Source organism: Triturus cristatus, chromosome 3_2 (genome assembly GCF_964204655.1).
Source record: "Triturus cristatus chromosome 3_2, aTriCri1.1, whole genome shotgun sequence".
Classification (NCBI taxonomy): Eukaryota; Metazoa; Chordata; class Amphibia; order Caudata; family Salamandridae; genus Triturus; species Triturus cristatus.
Window position 1 is genome coordinate 328147242 of NC_140584.1, and position 23913 is coordinate 328171154.

General features: G+C 45.5%; 1 protein-coding gene across 1 annotated transcript in view; it reads left to right on the top strand.

Moving 5' to 3' along the window:
* The window catches only part of LOC146857290 (uromodulin-like), a 705316-nt gene that overhangs the window by 622558 nt on the left and 58845 nt on the right, over positions 1–23913 (top strand). The window contains exons 6-7 of the mRNA XM_085647032.1: positions 1746–1988; positions 2983–3142. Coding sequence (XP_085503158.1) covers positions 1746–1988; positions 2983–3142 — 403 coding nt within the window. The remainder of the gene's footprint in view (positions 1–1745; positions 1989–2982; positions 3143–23913) is intronic.

A 23913-nucleotide genomic window follows, 5' to 3' on the forward strand; every position in this document is an offset into this window, starting at 1 on the left:
TTAAAGTATATTTAACCACCAGACACTGTACATTATCAAGTGCACATCCCCAGATCGTTCTCATATATATAAAGGAAGGCTAGGTTCTATTGTTTATGTTGTGTTTGTTCACACTTGTGAAAATGAGGAGTCAATGCCTTTTGAGGGCCCCACTGGGGCAGGAAGCCCATTGGCCACAATTTCATTTAGCTCATATTATCAGCAAGAGAAATACTAGCATCACAAATGCTCACTCCTAACAACTCAGCTAGAGCACAACTCAATTTCCACAGAGGGTGACTCAGCATTGTCCAATTTAGCAAAACAAATTAGCAAAGCCACTTCTGCGTGTAGAAGATTCTATTAACCAAACTCCATCTGCTTGAATGGTGGAGGATGGCAGAATCCCACAGCGCACTTCCAGCACTTCTCTTCGAAACAATCAAAATTCAGGAAAACTTCTGGAGTCCACACCGGAGCTTCATGCCAAGTTGTAGGTTTGTTTTTCCCTCATAAGCTCTTTTGAATGGGGACATCTCTAGTACCCCATTTGCCTTATTGAAATGTTTAAAGGCATGCATAGCCGTAACAGCCTATTACTAGGAATATTTCCATCGTAGGTTTGCATTGAGGTTTAGAAAAATACTATACCCCAGTATTTGTAAGAATGCCCCACTTCTTCCACCACACGACCCTCATTATTTTTCTTGTGATATGTTATAACTTGGGTGTCCTATCGAGTATAGTTAGCATATGAATCAATTGATAGGACTCTAGTACTGCATGCATCATTGTCGGGAGAACATTAAGGGGGTGATTATGAGTTTGGCGGTGTGGAGGCGGGGCTGCCCGCATCCGCAGGCCATGATGAAATAGGTAGCCCTGTTGGGCCCTCTGGGTTTCCTCGCTGCCACAGGTTTAATGGCGGGCTCACCGCCATGAAATCTGTGGCGGTGAGGAACCTTGTGATAAGCTTGGCAGCATATCGTGGATCTCAGACCGCTGCGGCACTGCCAGGGATCAAGGGTCCCTGGCAGTTGTGGCTGTCCTATGGCGGTCCGACCGCTGTAGTTGTAATACGGGGGTCGGACCACTGGTGCGGCGGTTCTCAACCGCCGCTGCACCTTCCCAGTGAGTTTGGCAGTCCAATGGAACGCCAAACTAATAATTAGGCACTAATTCATTAGAGTGTCTGAACACTTTTGATCTTTTGGAAGTGGACAAGATAAATAACCTCTCTCCAACGTTCCGTTCCTTCTGTCATCTCAATGCTTTAGCTGATAGCATGTAGGTAGCTCTACCCTTCTACATGTGTGTGCCTGTTTTTATTATACGTTCAGAAATGCAGTTTGCTTGTACTGATTTGCATACTTTGAGAGAATTATTGACATAGCAGTAACTTCTAATTAAAGATCACTTATGTTGCAAGAATGCCAGATAAAAATGTTCTTACTGTGTTACCCATCGATTTTCTGGAAGCAGGTTCAGTACTCCATGTTCTTCTCTGCGTCATGATGCTCTGCACAGCAAGCACTCCCCTGGATTAATGTGTCTTCAAACATGTTCATCATCACATCCTGTTCTTGTTGACAAAGGGTTAGCCCGGGTGGGCGTTGGTTCAGCCTCTGCAAGCTGTGTAGTTTTCGACATTGTGCATTATAAATACAAAGTAACGTAATGAAATGTATTGTGTTCTTCAGTCGTTAATATGTGCATGACATTTGCTGTTCGTTGTTTATCTCTAATTGTTTTTTTTGTATGTGCAGGGTTGTAGCTCTGCCCTCTGCGATTGGCTCGGGACCCATCACTGCCACCATGGCTGCCTACATGACTGATGCATTTACTCATCCGTACGCAGTGGGCGATGAACTGACGGTGGGAGACCCGCTCTACATTGGCATCTCCACTACATTCACGGATGGGGACGTGTTTACGCTGAGAGCGGACAAGTGCGTTGCCTCCCCCAACAACAACCCCGCTGAAAACGATGTGGTGTTAATATCAGGCGGGTAAGTGGTCATTACTCAAAAGAAATTAGGGGAAATTATTCCCGCTTTAGCGGCAGAAAACAGCCGCTAAAGCGGCGATAATGGGCTTGATAATATGCTCTATGGAATTCCAATTGAAACCCATGTTCTGGTGTCAACATGGGCTTCTATTGGAATTCTCTGCCGCATATTATCAAGCCCATTATCGCCGCTTTAGCGGCTGTTTTCTGCCGCTAAAGTGGCGATAATTGTAACGCCGTGCTTGATAATATGACCCATAGTTGTCAGATACTAAAGTTAAATTTAAAACCCAAATGAAGCAAATATGCAAAAATAGTAGAAATGAAATATTCTCCGCTGTCATGAAAGATAAATCTGAACAGCGGATAAGTGAGAAGTATAGTCTTTAAGGACCGGCAATTCCTTTATTTGAAGAAGAGAGGCCACTTAAGTTGGTTATATATACCCAGTGATAGTGAATGAATGAATGAATGAGGTATTGGGATCATTTGTCTAGCGCCCACCTCTCACTGTAAAAGCACGCATCAGGGACTGAAAGAAGCCCATTGGTATTCAGACAAAAAGTGAGAACGGGGTAGGAATTTAAGTGGAAATGCACCTACACCCGGCTGACTGCAGTGAGCTCAGCTATCCCCTGCGCATCCCAGCACCTGTCCCCGTCCACAGATGACCAAATACGGCGCACACAACCCGTGACACATGCGTCATCTAGAGCTGATCCGGATTAAGCTGAATCTCATCTGGTATTCTTGGTGCTGTCGCAAACATTATGCAATATCGTGGCACGGCTGAAACCTTGGCGCACAGTCTCAATCAGTGGTTGAGTCGCACACTTTGTAGGACTGCTACACCTGATGTCCTGGGCTCTGCATTTCATCCGTCGCCGTGGGAGGGCCACACACGACCCCAACCCCCAGGTCAGCAAAACTGTAGGGTCACTGTGACATTAAAAGCAATCTTTGAAATCTAACTCCACGCTCTCTTCTCTCCACAGCTGCCCAGTGACGGATGCAGTGGACGTACAGATTATCAGCAACGGCGAAACCCTGGAAGTTCGGTTTCGGACAGTGACCTTTGCCTTTAACGGCCAGTCTGCAGTGTACATGAGCTGTGACATATCCCTGTGCGAGAAGGCAAGAACAGGCGGCTGCGGGGTAAGTGATGGGGGTTGTTACAGAAAAGCAATGTAATTAATTTCCCATACCATCACTTGTGTAACAGAAATGCGGTGAGGCTGCATCACGGGGGTGTGCTGACACAAAGCAGAAGTGTGCTCCTCTTTTAAGACTGTGTATACTTTGTTGTAGCTCTTTTGTTAGTTCAGATTCAGGGCCCCTAAAGTGCTGTGATGAACCAGAATCCACAACTGAGGCTAGTCATCAAATAAATACATTTAGATAAAGGGAAGCATATCAGACTCCACAAGGAAGTCAGAGATGGTTAGGCTTTCAAACCATAAAGGTTTATTAAAGGTTAAAAGTTTACAGATTCAAAATCATCAAATCAGCATCAATCGGTAAAAGATACATGAATACATTTAATGAATATGAAGTTCAAAATCAATCAAAGTCATATAGGAAAGAGAACAAACTAATATAACGTCCCCTAAGAGAAAAAGTTAGGTAAAGTTGGCTCTCCCATAAAACAGGTACCGTAATCAGACCTAAGCTGTCTCAGTGCTTAATTTGTGCCGGTGCTTGCCGGTGCTTAACACCGGCACCTATTTGACAGGGCCGGGTCTACCACCACGAATCTGCAACTCTGACTCTGCACATCATATAATTGGTCATATGGTAGGCAATGTGAATGTTAGGCAGTATATAAAATTAAATTACCTCAGGCGCGGTGCGCATCACAGTCATATTACTGACTCCACAGACCGTCGGTCCGACTTATTTTATTTATTCCAATGATGACGCACAGAATTTCAAATTTGCTATAAGCTGCGCGGCGCCACAGCGGATGGACTGCGGCCCTTTAGTGTTGCTGTCAATGGGCGGGCCGCGGCTCCGGGACACTGATTGGGCAGTGGGCTGAGTTTGGTTTTGCGGCAGGCAGCGCGTGCGTGTATTTTTTTCAGTATGCCACGCCTCAGCACACCTACGCACACGCCTGTCCTCGCCATTACCAGGGTTCACAGGCAGAGGGTTAGCCCGACGGCGAGTGCAGGCTGCAGCAGACCTATGCCGCCTATTGAAAAAAGGCAGGCAACCCAGCCAGTGCCCGGCCACCCACCACCACCAACAAACCGTAAGTAGCAACGCTGGCTGCTTTTTATTTTTATTTTGGAGCGTGGTGGGTGGAGTGACACTGTCTGCGACCGACGGTAATGGGCGTTGTAGGCGTAGGCTAGCTCCGGCTCCCACGGGCGTGATGAAGTCTAGCCCTCCAGGGTTAACTTTAAAGGCGCTGCAGGCTGCACCGGCCCTGCTGCCCTTCATCCAGCAGACCAGCCTTCTCCTGGCACTGGCAGTCAGTAGAGTAGGTTTCTGCGTGTTTCCCTCACCTGGGCCAGTGGTCCTCCTGGCAGCAGTGGGTCACCTGCCCTAGGCTTGCAGCAGTGCCATAAAACATGGCTGTTCGGCCTACTGGGGACCCCTACTATGACATTGTACTTGCACACGGACAGTGCCGACTGCGGAGGCATGATTGCTTAGGGCAGGCCTTGGACAGTGGACTTCACAGTTCACTTCATGCGAGTCCCTGGCCTGCCCTGAGCAATTATGCCTCTGGCGCCCGTACCGTCCATGTGCCAGTACAATGCCAAGGTCTACTCTTGCAGGTCCCATGATAGTAGGGGCCCCCAGTAGGCTTTGCCGTCACAACCATATTTTACCGCAGCAAATCCCAGGCGGACGGGCCCCAGCCTCGCAGCTATCACCTAACACTACGAGGCCCAGGTGGAATTAGATGTTTTTCATTAGATTGATGAAGTATAATGCTGCCATACTGCGTGAGTGGTGGTTTTCGCATCGTTGTTATGTTTCTTTACCGTTGTATTTTGCCCTGCATTAACTGTGGGAGTTCTATACTTTCGTTACCAAAGTAAAGCAAGTGTAAAGCAAGTTTGCTGTTGAGGTGCATTAGCATAGAAGCTGCGCGTGGGTGCCATGTTTTGCTGCTGGACTCGATTGAGGTGCATTGTGCTCAATGCTTATATTGTAAGATTTTAAGCGCAGGGGCCTCGAGGATTTCAGGGGCCTGTTGGCGCAGCCGCGTGGCAAGGTTGCTTAATTTCCCCCATTCCTCTTTCTGCACCTTGCGCCACTTCTGTTCATATTTCTCACTTTTCCAGGTGCTCTATTCCCCGTCGTACTTTTCCAGTCATTTCTCCCCTCTTCTTTCTCCCTATACCTCCCCTCTCTTGCTATTTCTGAGGCCAGGGCTGCCCCTTACTCAGTGGAATAAATATTTCTTCACTTGATCTTAATTTGTAATTCTGGAAGGTTCAATACGAACTTGTTTACAGTCCTCTGTATCACCTTTTGTTCTGTCTTTATTTGTGTTACTAATCATTTATGGATAGATGAGATGGGTCTAAAACAGTTTTGAATTGTATAATTTCTGTACATATATATTTTTTTAAAGTGTATGTTACAAAAGGGAAAACGCCGGTTTTGTATGATTTCCTCCGTAGATTTTTTTTTCTTTTCTCTTAATTTTTATTTACCTCAACATTAAAATCCTAACCATGCCTGTAAAATATTGCTCACAAGAGCACAACAACTGTGTTTAATAAGTCAAAATACATAAAAATAGTCTTAATTGTATCACTTTTAGGACTGAGATTGTATGTAGTTGTGCTGGTACTATCACTGGCAGCACTAATGGGTGGTGTGGGCTGTCGTGATATCCCGAAAAGGGCCCTGTCACTTATTTTTATTTACAAATTAAGCACTGGGGTGGAGCAACTAGAGTAAGTGGGTGGAACCACTGGTGGAAGTGGGTGGAGCTGAGAGAAGTGGGTGTGGCCTCCCAAAAAAAATTGGAGCACCTGCACCTCATATTTTACAAATTAAGCACTGAGCAGTCTGCACGCTTTCTGGAAGGGCGTCTGAGCTCTCTAATGGGACTGCAGTTGCTTAAATCTCACAATTCAAATATTTGATGCACCTACACATGGTTCCAACAAAACAAACCAATGAAGTTAAAGCAAACTGATATAGGACTAACTCATTCGTTTCTCAGGCTCCTACACAATGAAGCTTCTCTAAGTGATCGTCAAACTTTACATTTATGTGCAAATTAATTAGATACATTGCATCAGTCTGTACTCTGCAGGTGGACTGTAACACATCGTTAGAACATTCTCCATTTAACACGTTAAGCAATACATTTCACACGAGAAAAGGAAAAAGGACACATCGTGTTTGTTAATTGAAGTTCGGCTTCTTCTAGAAATAAAGAAATGCACATAATATCAAACAAGATGGGAACCAGATGTCAGTCATGTTAAGAAACAAGCCTCCATAAGCAATGATCAATCTATGTGATTAATTATTAACCTCTATGTAATGAAAAACTTTTAATACAAAAATAACTCCATCCCCTCCTCTTGTGAAACCGTGAGCTGTGTTTGCCTCTTCCGGTTTCCATGATATGATGTCTACAGCTCATGCACTAACACAGATACTGTCCAAAGTGTATGCACTTCAGCCAAAGCAATGTCTTAAAAGCAGGTCTATCGCCTGCTCTGCGCCAGTCCACCTGTTTCATGATATGTCCCCATGGTTCGCATCAAGAACAGGTCGCTGACTCAAAGCTGATTTGAGAGCCTGTTTTTATGCATTTGCACTGTCTAATGTGCATACAATTAATTCCTCCCAGTTAGTGCATGAGCTGCAGACAGTGCAGCTGATAAACAGAGAAAGTCAAACACTGCTCACTGTTTCAGAGCTGTGCAACCATATCATTAAGAGGGCACAGGCTCAGAGCGGAGCTGAGTGCGTGATATTTTTTGTATAAGAGGTGTCTAAAGTTAATATATATATATATATAATTCAAGATTTTTCCAAAATAACGCATGGAAGTGCAGACAGCACAAGCTGGAAACAGTAAGCAGGGATTGCCGCTCTCTTTTTCCACCTCGTGCTGTCTCAAGTTCATGCATTGACCATTGAATTTCAAAGTTATATGAATGAACGTTGGACAATTGAACCTCAAAATAGGCTAGTGGCTCTCCACTGAGTCTGTGCAGCTTTTCTTGGCACAAACACAGAGAAATTTAGAGTTAAATGCAAGAGGTGTTTGACCATGCACTTGCATCAGAAAAAGAAAAAGCTGTGCCCTGCACCAGAGCACATGTTCATGATATGGTCTCATGAGAAGAACAAAGTTGAGAGTAGGAAAGCACGAGTGTGCATGCAGAACAACAAGGACGAGAGATCTGAGAAGGAAGTTTGTGAGTTCAGGAATATCATTTATGAATGCCGTGAGGTACAGGCGTGAGAGCAGAGTGGGGAGGAGTTTTGAGGAGGATCAAACTTGCTAATTTCAGATGGTTCATGCGAGGCGAGGCAGGGGGTGGGGTGGTTGAGTCCTAAGGACAACCTTTGTTTCTGTTACATTGTCATGGGGAAACTTACTGGAAATAGCATAGATGGACGCGGCAAGGGGAGCTAATTGCATGATGGAAAAGAGGAGGTTAAAGACATAGAGTACTAGACAAAAGTGTTCAGATCTTCCAGACGGAGCTATTCACCTCAAAAGAAAAACAATATCTCATTGCCGAGCTCAGTGATTAACTCCCATAAAAATACTGAAAATAAATGCAATGGATACTGTTAAGATATGACGAAAGCTAGAATCCAACAAAAATATTGAGGCACAATGTAATAAATAGATTTTCCAAGATCACACCATCTAGCCCTCATTATGAGCCATACCGGGTAGAATTCCTCAGTCTTGATTCCAAGTGGGTCAGTCTTTTTACATTTATGTTTTCTAGGTGTGACGTAACCAACCCTGGATTTACCATGGGCTGATAAGCACAGTAAAATCCTTTGTGTCCTCATTCCCCATTTTTTGATGATAGGTGAGATTACATTGCGTTCCCCTGCCAGAAAGCATATTTTCCTTTCCTACTCTCCACACACTCTTTTACCCTCCCACTTCAACTGCATACGTTTACTACCTGCCTAAATTCTGGTGTTAAATAGTAAATTACAACAAACAAATGTGATAATCCAGTATGATTTTCCAACTGGAAAAAGTAGTCACACACAGTAATTCGCCTGTGGATGAGGTTTAGCTTGCACTTAACACAAGACAAGATAACAGTTGAAACGTGTGATTTGATCAGGCCATATGGCAAAAAGTGTGTTGCCCTCCTATGTTTGCACAAAGGTATCCATGTTTCTATGATTTGGGCATCTAATCATCAACCCAGAAGGCGCAGAGAACATTTTAAAATTTAGTGAATATTTTCTGAAGTTGTTCCTGACTAGAATACGGTGTAAAAAGAGCAAGAATGTTTTTTTAATATATACGGATATCTTCATAAAATGTGTGCTGGCTGACAAAAATGTAATATATGGCTATCTGCACTAATCAAAACAGAGGTCATGTGAATAAATTGCTGATTATGTCTGAGGATCCTGCTAGACAACGGCGAGACGGCGGCCCTCATCCTCCTGGACCTCTCCGCCGCCTTCAACACCGTCTGCCACCGCACACTACGCACGCGCCTCCACGACGCAGGGATCCGAGACAAGGCCCTGTACTGGACCACCTCCTTCCTCTCAGGCAGAACTCAGAGAGTCCGCCACCCCCCTTTCTGATCCGTATGGTACAGTCACTGCAAGGCAGTGTTTGGGAACCCACTGGGTTAGTTAAAAGACCCCTCACACACCAACCTGGTTGGTGTCATGCTTCATCATTGGGGTCCTAACCGGGTGGCCGAATGCCCACCGGTTGTGCTACGACGCCTGATTACAGCGGAGCTGGTGTGGTGCAAAGGTGTGATGTGATGTGGACTAAAAATATCTCTGAGAATCCTTGCCTTTCTAATTTTATTAATGGCGGCTCAGGATATGATTAAAAAATTCTTAGTGGTGCAAACAGAAATAATTATCTTGTAGTTGTCTATTTGATAGGTCGACATGTTTCAGCCCGCAAAGGATTGTAGGTGGGGCTTTCTTCAGGACCGGTGAAAGTGGTGAGTGGCAAAGTGAGTATTGCCACGTGGAAAGTGAAAACAATATAAAAAGTTATTTTGTACCTACACATGCGCTAAGGTGTGTGGACTAGGTGTCTACGTACTTACGGACACCAGAGTGAAAAAAACCTGTAGGGAAAGAAAGAGACAGCACACAACATGTATATACATATCATAGATAGATAACGTAGCATTCAGCAATCATTCAGCAAATTATAAAATGCAATCTTTAGTGCTGTGGTGATCTTAGTGGGTCTGCCAAGTGATGGTGCCTAAGGATGCAATGAAGACATACGGTGCGCATGCTGCATGCAGTGGTAGTGCAGCAGCTGGTTTAAAATCTGGTCTTAATGATGCTATAAGGCTGTGCGATTTACACATGCTTACCTAGTGGCAACCAAGGGTTGTCATGAAATTGGTTTGGTTCACCGTGAATTTAAGTGCGGGAACGCAAAAGTGTGGAGCCTTGCCACAGTGGAGGCACAAGTGAGAAAGCCGGCAATAGCCGTCATGGGAGAGCATGGCTATCTCTGTATGCGGTATTAAAAAACAAAAGGAGCGGCATCGCCCCAGGAAGTAGCGCTTGGTCAAAGAAGTATAATTACACTATGGCTGAGCGTGAATAGCTGATCGGGGCTAATAATACGAGTAAAAGGCATGTGAGCTGTGGAGTTGCGAATGCTCACAGGTAGCCTCAATGGGATATGTGCCACGCAACCTTTGTGGGACACTCCAAATCCAGCTCCTGGTCATCTTCGATGCCTCCAGGACCTCCTGGCTGAAGAGTCAAAACACCCTTGATCACCTGAAATCACCCGACGACTCTGGGCATCCATCTTCCTGGGCTCGGGTCACTGGCAAGTGACTTTGAACACTGTCTCCTCTGCTTTCAGGTCTTCCTTCTTCTGAATCCAGCCTTGGATTCCACTGGACACGTCTCCAGTCTTCACAAGCAGCAAATCTTCTTCGGCTTCCATTGAAAACGACGACGCGACCCAACACCAAAAGACACCTATGCACCCGGCTTCCCTGGGTGAGGTAACTCGTGCACTCCGGTGCTCCTGTGTGTGTTGACCCTCGAATTACTTACCTTGTAAGTGGCTTGCTTGTAGATTCTCCCGAAGTACCCTAAAACTTTAAAAATCCAACCGCGACTTGCTCCATTGAAATCAATAGGGAACCCGCTGCTGTGTTCTCACACTGCACGCGCCTCCCATGGGTCCTTTACTTACCTGCTTTTGGTGGATTAGTGAGGCCACAGCGATTCTACAGGCCCTAGGCCTTGTCCCCTTGCAAGTCGACATTCCTATCCCATTTTCTTAGTATATGGTCTGGTACGCCCCTAGGGCCCCAGACATATTTGTGCTTAATTAATTGTGAAACGTTGATATTTGCATATGTTCTTGTCTTCTAATCTCATAAAGAGATTAGTAGAGTGTGTCTAGTAATAAATACATATATATTTTATATATATACCTGTGTGGTGTCCTTTCATTTGGTAATTCAAGAGATTATAAGGTAAAACAAGCTGCTTTACATTCCTCTGAGACGTAGCCTGAAGGCTGCTCTCCACAGCTACCACTAGGATAGCTTCCTTTAAAAGGTTGTCTTAAACCTATCTACCATAAGAGTCGAATTGGACTGGTGCAAGGTGGCCACTTTAACTAGTGAATAGCATATGCCAGGCCAACTTCTCACAAGAGGTGTCTAAACTTTAAAGTCAATATATATATAAAAATCAAGATTTTTCCAAAATAACTCATGGAAGTGCAGACAGCACAAGCTGGAAACAGTAAGCAGGGATTGCTGCTCTCTTTTTCCACCTCGTGCTGTCTCAAGTTCATGCATTGACCATTGAATTTCAAAGTTATATGAATGAACGTTGGGCAATTGAACCTCAAAATAAGCTAGTGGCTCTCCACTGAGTCTGTGCAGCTTTTCTTGGCACAAACACAGAGAAATTTAGAGTTAAGTGCAAGAGGGTTAGACCATGCACTTGCATCAGAAAAGGAAATAGCTGTGCCCTGCACCAGAGCACATGTTCATGATATGGTCTCATGAGAAGAACAAAGTTGAGAGTAGGAAAGCACGAGTGTGCATGCAGAAAAACAAGGACGAGAGATCTGAGAAGGAAGTTTGTGAGTTCTGGAAAATAATTTATGAATGCCGTGAGGTACAGGCGTGAGAGCAGAGTGGGGAGGAGTTTTGAGGAGGATCAACCTTGCTAATTTCAGATGGTTCAGGCGAGGCAGGGGGTGGAGGTGTTGAGTCCTAAGGACAACCCTTGTTTCTATTACATTGTCATGGGGAAACTCACAGGAAATAGCATAGATGGACGCGGCAAGGGAAGCTAATGGCTTGATGGAAAAGAGGAGGATAAAGACATAGAGTACTAGACAAAAGTGTTCAGATCATCCAGACGGAGCTATTCACCTCAAAAGAAAAACAATATCTCATTGCCGAGCTCAGCGATTAACTCCTATAACAATACTGAAAATAAATGCAATGGATACTGTTAAGATATGACGAAAGCTAGAATCCAACAAAAATATTGAGGCACAATGTAATAAATTGATTTTCCAAGATCACACCATCTAGCCCTCATTATGAGCCATACCGGGTAGAATTCCTCAGTCTTGATTCCAAGTGGGTCAGTCTTTTTACATTCATGTTTTCTAGGTGTGACGTAACCAACCCTGGATTTACCATGGGCTGATGAGCACGGTAAAATCCTTTGTGGCCTCATTCCCCATTTTTTGATGATAGGTGAGATTACATTGCGTTCCCCTGCCAGAAAGCATCTTTTCCTTTCCTACTCTCCACACACTCTTTTACCCTCCCACTTCAACTGCATACGTTTACTACCTGCCTAAATTCTGGTGTTAAATAGTAAATTACAACAAACAAATTTGATAATTCAGTATGATTTTCCAACTGGAAAAAGTAGTCACACACAGTAATTCGCCTGTGGATGAGGTTTAGCTTGCACTTAACACAAGACAAGATAACAGTTGAAACGTGTGATTTGATCAGGCCATATGGCAAAAAGTGGGTTGCCCTCCTATGTTTGCACAAAGGTATCCATGTTTCTATGATTTGGGCATGCATCTAATCATCAACCCAGAAGGCGCAGAGAACATTTTAAAATTTAGTGAATATTTTCTGAAGTATTTCCTGACTAGAATACGGTGTAAAAAGAGCAAGAATGTTTTTTTATATATACGGATATCTTCATAAAATGTGTGCTGGCTGACAAAAATGTAATATGGCTATCTGCACTAATCAAAACAGAGGTCATGTGAATAAATTGCTGATTATGTCCGAGGATCCTGCTAGACAACGGCGAGACGGCGGCCCTCATCCTCCTGGACCTCTCCGCCGCCTTCGACACAGTCTGCCACCGCACACTACGCACGCGCCTCCACAACGCAGGGATACGAGACAAGGCCCTGGACTGGACCACCTCCTTCCTCTCAGGCAGAATTCAGAGAGTCCGCCTCCCCCCTTTCCGATCCGATGCCTCCGAGATCATCTGTGGCGTCCCTCAAGGATCTTCCCTCAGCCCGACGCTGTTCAACGTCTACATGGCACCACTAGAACGCATCGCCCGACAGCATGACCTCAACTTAATCTCCTACACCGACACAACTCAGGTGATCCTCTCCCTCACCAAGGAACCCCTCACCGCCAAATCCAACCTCCACCAGGGAATGAAGGCAGTCGCAGACTGGATGGAGGATAGCCGCCTCAAACTAGACACAGACAAGACAGAGATCCTCATCCTCAGGTCCAACCCCTCCGCATGGGACGACTCTTGGTGGCCCACGTCACTGGAGTCCCCCCCCGGCCCCCACCGACCATGCCCGCAACCTGGGAGTCATCCTCGACTCGAAACTCTCCATGACCAAACAAGTCAACGCAGTCTCCTCCACCTGCTTCAACACCCTCCGCATGCTCCGCAAGATCTACAGATGGATCCCGACAAACACAAGGAAAACAGTCACCCAGGCCCTAGTCAGCAGCAGACTCGACTACGGATATGCCCTCTACACCGGAGCCTCGACCAAGCTCATCAACAGACTGCAGAGAATCCAGAACGCCTCTGCACGCCTGTTCCTCGACATCCCACGCCGCGACCACATCACCCCCAACCTGAGGAACCTGCACTGGCTCCCCGTTGACAAAATAATCTCCTTCAAGCTCCTGATCCACGCACACAAGGCACTCCACAAAACCGGCCCAGCCTATCTCAACAATCGACTCTCCTTCTACATACCCAACAGGAAACTCTGCTCCGCTGACCACGCCCTGGCCACGGTCCCGCGCATCCGGAGAACTACTTCCGGAGGCAGATCCTTCTCCCAACGCGCCGCCAGGACCTGGAACACCCTCCCCCTCTACCTGAGACAAACCGAAGACCTGCTGACCTTCAGGAGACCACTCAAGACCTGGCTCTTCGACCAATAGCAGCAGCCCCCCCCCCCCAGCGCCTTGAAACCCTCACGGGTATGTGGTGCGCTTTACAAATTAATTGGTTGATTGATTGATTGATTGGCATTGCAAGGGTGTGCCATGACCCTAATGCAAGAAAGGCAGTGGATCATTTTTGCCAGTGGCTCAGTAGTAAAAGGCAGACAAAGTTTGGGTGCAGTGGGTCCTCAAATCCTTGGGCCCATGTGCCCTAGGGCTCCTGAATATATTACACCAGTCTACAGAAAAAATCACAAAAACACACATACAACGGTATACTCTGAGGTAAGCAAAGCAATTCTTGCCCAGGTTTTGCATCTCATTCTGTCTCTAGTTTCACAGAAAGGGGATCGTCTTGTGCAGAGCTTCTATGTGGCTCATTGTCATATACACCAAGTATGGTGCATTCAGCGTCTTGTAGTTTCACTTTTAGCGTTGTAGCCATTGAGTAAAAAACAATCATGCAAGGTGCGGTTGGCGAGTTACTAAGACTGCCTGGAGATGCAGTCGTGGCCTGTTCTAAAGGGAGTTGAGGATCTGCCTACACAATTATCAGCTCGACTTTTGTAGCATACTCTCAGTTTACAATAACAGTAGTTTATTAGGCCATTTCCGGCAATCTTGCTCTGAGCAGGGTCGGGTAGGCACATTTCATGTGCCTGCAGAAGGATACGGGCCATCACACTGATTTTTTGGCTGATGATGCTACAGCCCTCAAAGATTCTGAACTGCAGTGTCCACCCCTTTGATGCTGTGCAGCTAGCTTACAGTTCATTTCAGCTGCTGGTGCGTAGGGTTCGGCCTTACGGTGTCTTGAGCTGATTGTCAGTCATTAGGAAATACTGCCAACCCCAGCCTTCCACAGCTCTTCACAGAATGGGCTGATATTTGTAAACCTCACTGATCCTAACACATCATGTGATTTGTTGAGAAGGGTGGGCGTAAAGAATCAACAGGCTTTAAATGCTGGGAGCTGGGGCCTGCTCAGTGCATCTGCACATTGTGTGATTAGATGTCAGTGTCACATGCTGTAAACAAATGCCGTGTGCAGGCTCGAGTTCTCATGATCATGCTTCCAATGCATGTGCCCCGTTAACATGTACCTGCACTGCAGAGAGTCTGTCAGGGGTTGGAGACAGACATTGGATGCTTTGAACTGAAGTCTGCCCTGCCTGCAGATGAGAGCGTCTTTCTCTCATTCTCTCATTGTATTTTCTAAACTCAGCACTAATTTTTCATTTTTTTTCATTTGTTCTGCTAAACAGGAAGCAGGATCAAGCTTGTGAATCAAAGGTCAGCTTTGTAATACCAATAGTTATACGAATACAAATCGTGATCCCCTGAACTGCAGAAAATCTAATCGCAGGGAATCAAATTCATTGAGTGCTGCTCAGGGGCATAGCTTCAGGTGGTGTTTGAGGTGTCACACACCCTAATAAATGTGTTCTGTAGTAAGTAGTTGGGTATGATGAAGTGGTCTGTTGGATTTCACCTGGGATTTTTACATCCTCACACTGACAAAATCACCAACACACACACTCTCTCTCGTCTCTGTTTTAAAGGCCTCAAAAAATGTTGATCAATTTGAAAATGTTTGTTTTAAGTGCCCCTCCTCTCTCTTTCCACTGTCCCTTAAGCCCCCCCCCCCGCCCCCCATGTCCTGCATCTCATATAAAGTGTTTCAACAAGATAGAGTGACTGTTGGGAAATCTAAAGCTCACCCCACACACACACCAAATCTTATTGACCAAGTTATCGCCTCTGGTGGTGCTATGTATAAACGCTGCCTTTACAGCTTGCTGATGCATTACCATTCTCTTCCAGAAGAGCTTGTATTATTTTTATAGGACGTTTGTTGCATGAGTTACATGGTAGATATGATGATGGCTCGGGTCTTGGTAGGGCTCTTGGATTCAAGGCAGACCCTTGTCTCGGGACTGGCTCTTCGGCTCCTGGTAGGGCTCTTGGATTCAAGGCAGACCCTTGTCTCGGGACTGGCTCTTCGGCTCCTGGTAGGGCTCTTGGATTCAAGGCAGACCCTTGTCTCGGGACTGGCTCTTCGGCTCCTGGTAGGGCTCTTGGATTCAAGGCAGACCCTTGTCTCGGGACTGGCTCTTCGGCTCTTGGTAGGGCTCTTGGATTCAAGGCAGACCCTTGTCTCGGGACTGGCTCTTCGGCTCCTGGTAGGGCTCTTGGATTCAAGGCAGACCCTTGTCTCGGGACTGGCTCTTCGGCTCTTGGTAGGGCTCTTGGATTCAAGGCAGACCCTTGTCTCGGGACTGGCTCTTCGGCTCCTGGTAGGGCTCTTGGATTCAAGGCAGACCCTTGTCTCGGGACTGGCTGTTCGGCTCTTGGTAGGGCTCTTGGATTCAAGGCAGACCCTTGTCTCGGGACTGGCTCTTCATATTAATTTGCTGTCTTGTCCATCTCTGTGCCTGACCCTGTTCATACGCCACTCCCACTTCAAGTGAAAATGCCATCTGGTTTTTATTCACCATACCATGTTCCTGCAGTCGTACCCTTCTCGCTGATAAAGCAACTAGTTCGCACTGAGTGGTGCCATGAAACAATCTGAAAAGGTCTGAAAGGCCAGTCGTACACTGAGCAGCCATGCCCAGCGATTAAAAAAATAAACACCCCAGGGTTCCCTGGGCTTAATTACCCTTTACTCTAGCCAGCCACGTGTAACCTCTGTATAACCCTGTGATTCTCAGTTCTTTTTTTCGTACTGAAGTCATGAAGTCTCTCGCTCTTCTTCCTCCATCGCACTGGTTATGGCTCTATCCAATAGCACGATACGGCACCTCTGTGGTCAACACCCATGACATGGAAACACTTCCCACACAGGTTCAAAACGAGGACAGCACACTTCCAGCCAAACACCCTGCACAGTGTAGCATGCTATTAATGAAAGCAGGCACCTTAACACCCCACATACAAGTAGTAATCGTGATATAAATGTTGCAATACAATCAAATACAATGCAGTTAAAAACAGCTCGGTATTTCTGTGGCTAGCACTTGCTACAGTTTGCAACGACAACTAATCTGTTTTGGGGCTGTTGTAAAATTTGCTGAAAAGTAGTCCAATGTAGGTTTTATTGAGATTAAGATGTGCCCTAACTTTCATTTTTGATTTTTTGAAGTCAGGATGCATCCAATCACATTTGCGAACTCCGAAAGGCTGCTGCTTGTTTTAATCCTACCATGGGAGCCTAGGGGGTGTGAGAGGGAGCTGTCTGAGAACAGAGGGCACAAATGAGAGAACAGAGGACAGAAATGGGAGAGACAAGTGAAAAGTGTAAGTGCGTGGCTCTTACAAATCTGTGAGAGCAGTGCGTCATGCACGTACCACTTTACGTGGTGCAAACGTGATGTGGGGCTCTCATATATAAGCCTCCTGGTGCCTGGAAGGACAATCCACTTCCAGGTGGTGCTGGGACTGTCCTGACCGAAGAAGATCAGAACCTACACATTGGAGGTGAGGTGGTGGCTGGTTCTTTACAGTGTCTTGTCTCGTGTGGCCTGCAGCTATGAGGCGCACATTGAAACCCGCTGGCATTCCTCAGGGGATGGTTCATGTGCTGTAGGCCCTCCTATGTGTGTTGCCTCTGGTGGGGTGTGGGGGCTCCTCAGGGATGACGGTTCTACTTAGTGGGAGGGCCACACCAGATTTCTTCCTTCTACAGAGGAGGCCTGTAGGCCCTGCACTGTCGCCCTCTTGATTCATTCATGGTCCCAGCCTTCAGACATTTGCAGATTGTATAGGGACTCTTCTGAATGAGATTGAGCGCTCCAGCTAACATAGCACTTGGTACAGTGTGGCCATGGATAGCAGTTTCGGGGAGCTCTGTTATGGATTCAAGGACTTCTGAGGCACTAGTCCCTCCGCTTTCCTTTGAATATGGCTTGGCCCTTTTCCCACAGAATATAATGCCTTTCACTTGTTACTGTGAGGAGTGTTCAAGAATCTGGTTTCTGACCAGTCCTATCACTCTACACTCACAGCCCCCTGTTTGCCACACACTGAAGACACCCAGTTCATGGCTCTGAGTAAGGCCTGTTTGTCAGTGCAAGGTCCTCGGGACATTCCTAAGTCTGGACTGCTTCACCTGTTTCACCAACACAGGATCTTCTTCTCAAGCACCGGACAGCTTATCAATAACCAATTATATGTCTGTCAGTTTCCCTGTTGTGTCCATGGGGCCCTTGATCTGCCTCCCTCCCACATAACTATGTCAATTCAGTTCAATTCAATAAAATCATTATTCAGTCATGTACGACCTTAAAAGCTCATAATAAAAACAATTAGAAACATCAGCATACAAGAAAAAAAGAGTTAAGTATTGAATAAAACAAATCCTAAAAACCATCAGTCAAAAGTAAGTGTTCATAATGCATACCTTTTCCTTTAATCAATGCCTGGATAACAAATTTAGGTCCTCAAGTCACTGTAGGAAGAGCAAACCCTCTTGGTGCGACTTAAAAGATCTCCCTCTAAGAAGGGGTCATAAAAATTGTAATCTATGAAATGCACACAATGGACAGAATAACATACAGTGCTTAGTGATTTGGCAAGAAACCCCATCACAGGGACAACTCTGTAGGGAAGCAAACCAAGATCCTGTGACAGGCAAAGCCCCCAACTAATGAATCATATTAAGCCCAAGCCATGAAAGATAAAATCTATGTTCAGGGGCTTTAACGCATGAAAGATACAGTTCCATGCCATGTGCAAAGCGGTATGTAATGTTGGACTTTTACCATGTCAATTGCTTTTTCAAGTTTGAGCTTTTCTTTGTGTTCTAAAAACTTTAGCTTAATCCGAGTCTTGGAGAGGGAACTGATGTTATCTGTATTCACCATAAGTTAATCATCCCAAGGTCTCGGAGAGTAGTTTTAACATATCTTATTGATTGATAGACTGCATATTACTTTGTATCAGGCAGTCTTCGACAATATCACAAGTGAACTTCACATCCGGAGAAGACCATATTTTGGACCATCACAAAATAGGAGCCATGTCTACCAGGTCTTATATCCCCACTTCACTGTGGATAATCTGGCTCGTGGTAGATCCCAGGAGTCCTAAAAGTCTGAACAAATAATTTTGCTACCAATTGAAGGGTCTTCCCAGAAGCCAGCCCCCATAGTCCCTCTCCATAGGTAGCCCCTGACAGACACTTGCTTTTATAGAGCATCACCATTTCTTTAGGAGGTTTGTGGCCCAATTTTTGGGCAAATCTGAAAACTGTTTCCCATGCTGCTTCCATTAGTTTTGACCTCTGAATTGCTAATCTGTCCCAGCTCAAATTTGCAGCAAATAAAATACCCAAATAGCTAATATTCAAACTTTTTGTTATAGGTATACCTCCCACAGAGAATTGTTTAGAACGTGTGTTTTTAGAGCCACTAACCAAAACATATGCTTTGTTGTGGTTATCCTTGAGCTTCAAATCCTCCATAAAGGAATGGATTCCATGCAGCAGAATTTGCAGACGAGATAAAAGCACTGCGTCATTCGCATAAAGATGTACAGAGACCAAACGCTTGCCATTTTTGGGTTTATCAGGGGTTAGCATCTAACGCATGGATATAAAGCAAGAACAAAAATGGAGCCAGCATACAGCCTTGTCTGACCCCCCCCCCAGGTGACTTGAATGGGGGGCGTCGGATTTCTGTTGTGGGTATAACAAATCCTCGTAATAGTGTCTTGGTGCAGTCTTCTCAGGACCATCAATAGGGGAGGGAAGGAATCCACCCCTGCTCGCCCTATAATATCCCATAATTTATCTCTATCCACTAAGCCAAAGTCCAAAGGGAGGTCCATAAAAGCCATATGCATGGCACCTCTCCTGGCCTTGACATATTTGCCTAAAATATGGGACAGGTTAAGTACTTGTTCTGAAGTACCCAAACCTGTGCGGAACCCGTATTGGGCCTCCGTAAGGAAGGCTCTCTCTACCGCCCAGACTTCCAATTTCCCCAGAATCACCCTCCCAAAAATCTTAGCAGAGGAATCAATAAGCGAAATGGGCCATTAAATTGACAGGTCATTTTTGTCTCCTTTCTTATAAATGAGAATTGTCAGAGATTCCTTCCAAGAGTCATCCAGGCCTTTGATAACTAGGGCTTTAGAAACATTTGTAGGGCATCAGAATGGCACATAGATCTAAGTTGTGTTTAAAAAGCTTAACTGGGACCACATCGGGGCCTGGCGCCTTTCCTGTAGCTGAATTAACAATGGCTATTTTCACTTCCCCATCTGTGATCAATTTACTAAAATTCACCAAGTCCTTACAACTGGGAACAGGGACTGGAAGGGCCAATGGGACTGCATTTCTTGAAGAGGTTTTTCCAGTAAAAATGGGGCGGTTCACTATCTCCCAGAAAGCCCTAGTATTTTTGAGGGAGGCTGCACAATCCAAGTCTTCCCATGGTCTTAGCTCTTATCTCATTTTTTCAATCCGCTGCTCTAACCGCAATTTCATCACATGGAATTTTATTAGTTATTTGTTTCAGGAGTTTATATTCCTTTAGTGCAGTCATTATTAAACCATGAGTGTGCTGGGCAGGCTATGCGTGCTTTATCAACAAGTAGAATGCCAAAAATAGAGGTAGCAAATGTTCCTGAAATCATCCCGTATAACCACGGGATCTGCATTTTCAGCGAGGCAGATAATGATCTCATGGTGGTTAGTTGAGACCAAATCTACACGGGTTTTCATATGATCTACGTATTGCCATTTTCTAAGCACCCCTTGATTTGGGGAGGAAGTTATAGGTAATATCTGAGTGAAGTTCGAGGAGGCTCTTGGTCAAATCAAGAATATCGCGATGATTAGATGATGATCACTGAAGGGAGAAGGAAGGGTGTAAAATTTGCTTAAAGCTGGAATCAAGGCTTCGGAGTGTAAAAAGTGATCAATAGCACTACCTTTACCCCTTCCTACATAAGTCGATGTGTTCACAGCGTCGTCGTCACATAGTTCTGATCCAAAGAGAAGATTATTCATTAGCCTTATTTTAGTCGGTACTTCTCCACAGGGAGAATGCAAAAAATGTGCCACATTGTCGCCCTGCCCATTGACTATACCAAACTGATTCCCACTATGAATGCATATAGTAACATTAACATCTCCAGGCCATATTAGAGAGGTACCAGTGGTCTCTTTACTCATTGAAAAAAAGATTACAGTCTCCAAATCCTCAATAATGTTCACAGGTTGTGAAGTATGAAAATTTTAATAAAAATTTACTAATAGTATATTAAACTCTTTTGAGGAAGAAAACTTCAGAATCTAATAATGTGGGTCTGCGATCATCTCCATAACAGATAAATTCCTAATTTTAATTGATACCAGGACAGCAAGCCTACCTTACCCCTGCCAGCACTTGAAGCAACAACAGGCGAACCAAAGGATTTAGACCCATCTACGAGGGTATTGTCAAAAATCCAAGTTTACTGGCAACAAATCACATCAAATGAATCTATACAAGACAGCCATTCAGTATTACATAATTTGGAGCGTAGCCCTGCCACGTTCCAGGAAATCAAAACTAAATCATCACAGCGTTTCATGACGGCATTGTTCTCTCTTGTCAGAGCCGCCCCATGAGCCACACTGAATGTCTCAGATCTACAGGATGGTTCTAATTCCAAGGGAGCAACTGTCCCCGCCCTTTCAAAACCAGGATTCCAAACCAAATGTTACATGTATCAGAGTTGTGCCAAGGACCTTCCTTGGTAACATATTCACACATCAGTGTGTCCACTGTAGTTGTAGGGGCAATATTCGTCAATTGGGTCCCAAATTCCTTTAACAAGCTACACTCGGCTGCCACCAGATGGTTGCCAGGGGCCGCTTAAGCAGGCAAAGAGAAAGTGATGGTGGACTGTTCAATGGGCCCAAGACTTACAGTGCCCATGGACAACCTTTTTTTTGTAAATGTTTTTATTGACAACGCAGCTATCATATCACATCAAATGTCTGTGGAGCTTCCATCATATACATACATGCATGCATTATGTCATGGAGTAAATGTGTTGCATTAGATATGTTTATAACATTGCACAGTGTGTGGCAATAATAACAGGAATTGCTGTGTGGCCTTCAACTATATAAAGAGAGAAGAAGAGATCCATAAACAACAGATGCAAGGATATGGAGACTTCACACATACCAATTCAATTTTTTCGTTGTTGTTATTCGCAGCAGGAGCTAGTACATCAAAACAGCGTGTATACATAATAATGCACAGTGATACCTGGTTTATAAGTACGAGGGTTCACCCTGCTTGGAACAGGGGGGGACGGAAAGAAATTACAAGGTCACTGGGGGTAGGTTGGGTGGACGGTTGTGTTCAGGGAGTAGGCAGATGTCAGGTGACATGTAAGAATGCTGCAAAGGGAGGAAATATTGTGTAATGGAGAATAGCAGTGGGGCAGTTAAGATGCCATTCACTAGTGCCATGGATGTCTGTGATATGTCATTAGCCCACGCAGGCTGTTCGTCCATTTTGGCTTCCACCTTGAGAAGAAAGGTCTCCGAGCTAGGCCTGGGCAAAAATTTCGTTCCGTTCGCGGAAATTGCGATAATTTGACATTTTTGCGTTCCGCGGAGAGCGCGAAAATGTCAAAAATTCCGGTTTCCGCAGCTTGGCGATAATTTGTTTCTTGCTCGCGCTGTAAAATGATACATTCTCGCGCGCGCGCGATCGCCTTACCTGAATCCCTGCGTTCGCCGACAAGTTTTCTTGATCCGGTCACGTTCTCCATGAGATGTTGTATTGTTTTTAGCCATTTGCGCTGTCTCGCGACAGTTCGCGCCCGCAGTGACGTCATGCGTCGCGCGATCACGTCTTTCTTCTCGCGATCATGCACCGCGAGAACAACTCAAAACAAGATGGCCGCGCCCGCAAGCAACCACATGGGTAAGTTGGCGACCCGCAACCATGCAGAAAATCTCGCGAACATGCCGGAAAAAAACTTCCGCATCTTTGCGATATTTCTGCTTGTTTGCGATAATTTTAAACATTCTCGCGATAATTTGCGAAGGTTAATTCCGCAAATTCCGCCCACCCCGAGCACTCGCCTCCCATGCGGGAATCGCTCTTTATGCAAAGTAGTCTTAGAGTGTGTGCTATGGCAATGGTTCATGAGCCAGCATTGAATGTCGGGGGGAGCGGGAGACTTCCTGGCAATAGCTATGTTGACATTGCACAGAACAAAGGCCAGGTCAATAAAGTGATGTAGGTGTTTATTTCCCTTCACTCGGGGACGTAGACTCACAGGCAAGATTCGGGGGGTGGGAGTGAGATGATGTCCCATCAGTTCGGTCACTACTGTGGTGCCCTACGTCCATGTCAATTTCAGTGGTGTGTAGTTTTTGGGTTTCAGGATTGTGTAGTGTGCTCAGCCAAGCCATCGGCCACTGCAATTGTGCTGGGAATTAGCAGAGCTCAAAACTGGGCGATCCCAGTCCACCCTCGGTGAGTGGGCGTTGCAAGATGGAAAGGGCAACCCGAGCTCCATATCAATTCATATAGTAGACCATGAAGCTCGCAGAAGAAGCTCCTAGGTAGCACAATGGAAAGGGTCACAAAGAAATATAACAGAAGGGGAAGGACTAACATTTTGGAAACTGCTACACGTCCTAGTGGGGACAAGAGAAGTGAGTGCAAAAAGGCAATGAGCGGCACATGGATCCTATGCTCTGTCGAGATTTCCTTCTTTAAGGTCTTGCTCAGTGTAGTAGATTTGTATGCCTAAGTATTTAAAAGTGTCATGACACCATTTCAAGTGGGACTCCAGGGATACTGCCCAGTCTATGAATGGTATGTGCACTAGGGGCAACACACATGATTTAGGCCAGTTCACACATAAGCTGGAGACTGCCCCGAATCTATCCAGGATTGCATTAGGTCCGGAAGTGACAACTGCACGTCTTGCAAGTAGATCAGGGCATCGTCAGTGTATAACGAAATTATGTGGTACACGTCCCATTCATGAATGCCCCAGTCCACCGCTTGCTGACAAAGTTGGCAGGCCAGGAGTTCTATGGCCAGTGCAAAAATGAGAGAGGATAGTAGGCAACCCTGTCTGGTACCTCTGCGGATGTTGAACTTGGAGATCACCTCTCCAGTCTTTACTCGCTCCACAGGGTCGGCATAAAGGGTGCATACCCAGCCGAAGAGTCCCGGCCCTAACCCCATATGGGTGAGGGCTGCAAAGAGGTATCATATGCTTTTTCTATGTCTAACGATACCGCGACCCGGGCAGAAGCATCTGTTGGTGTGT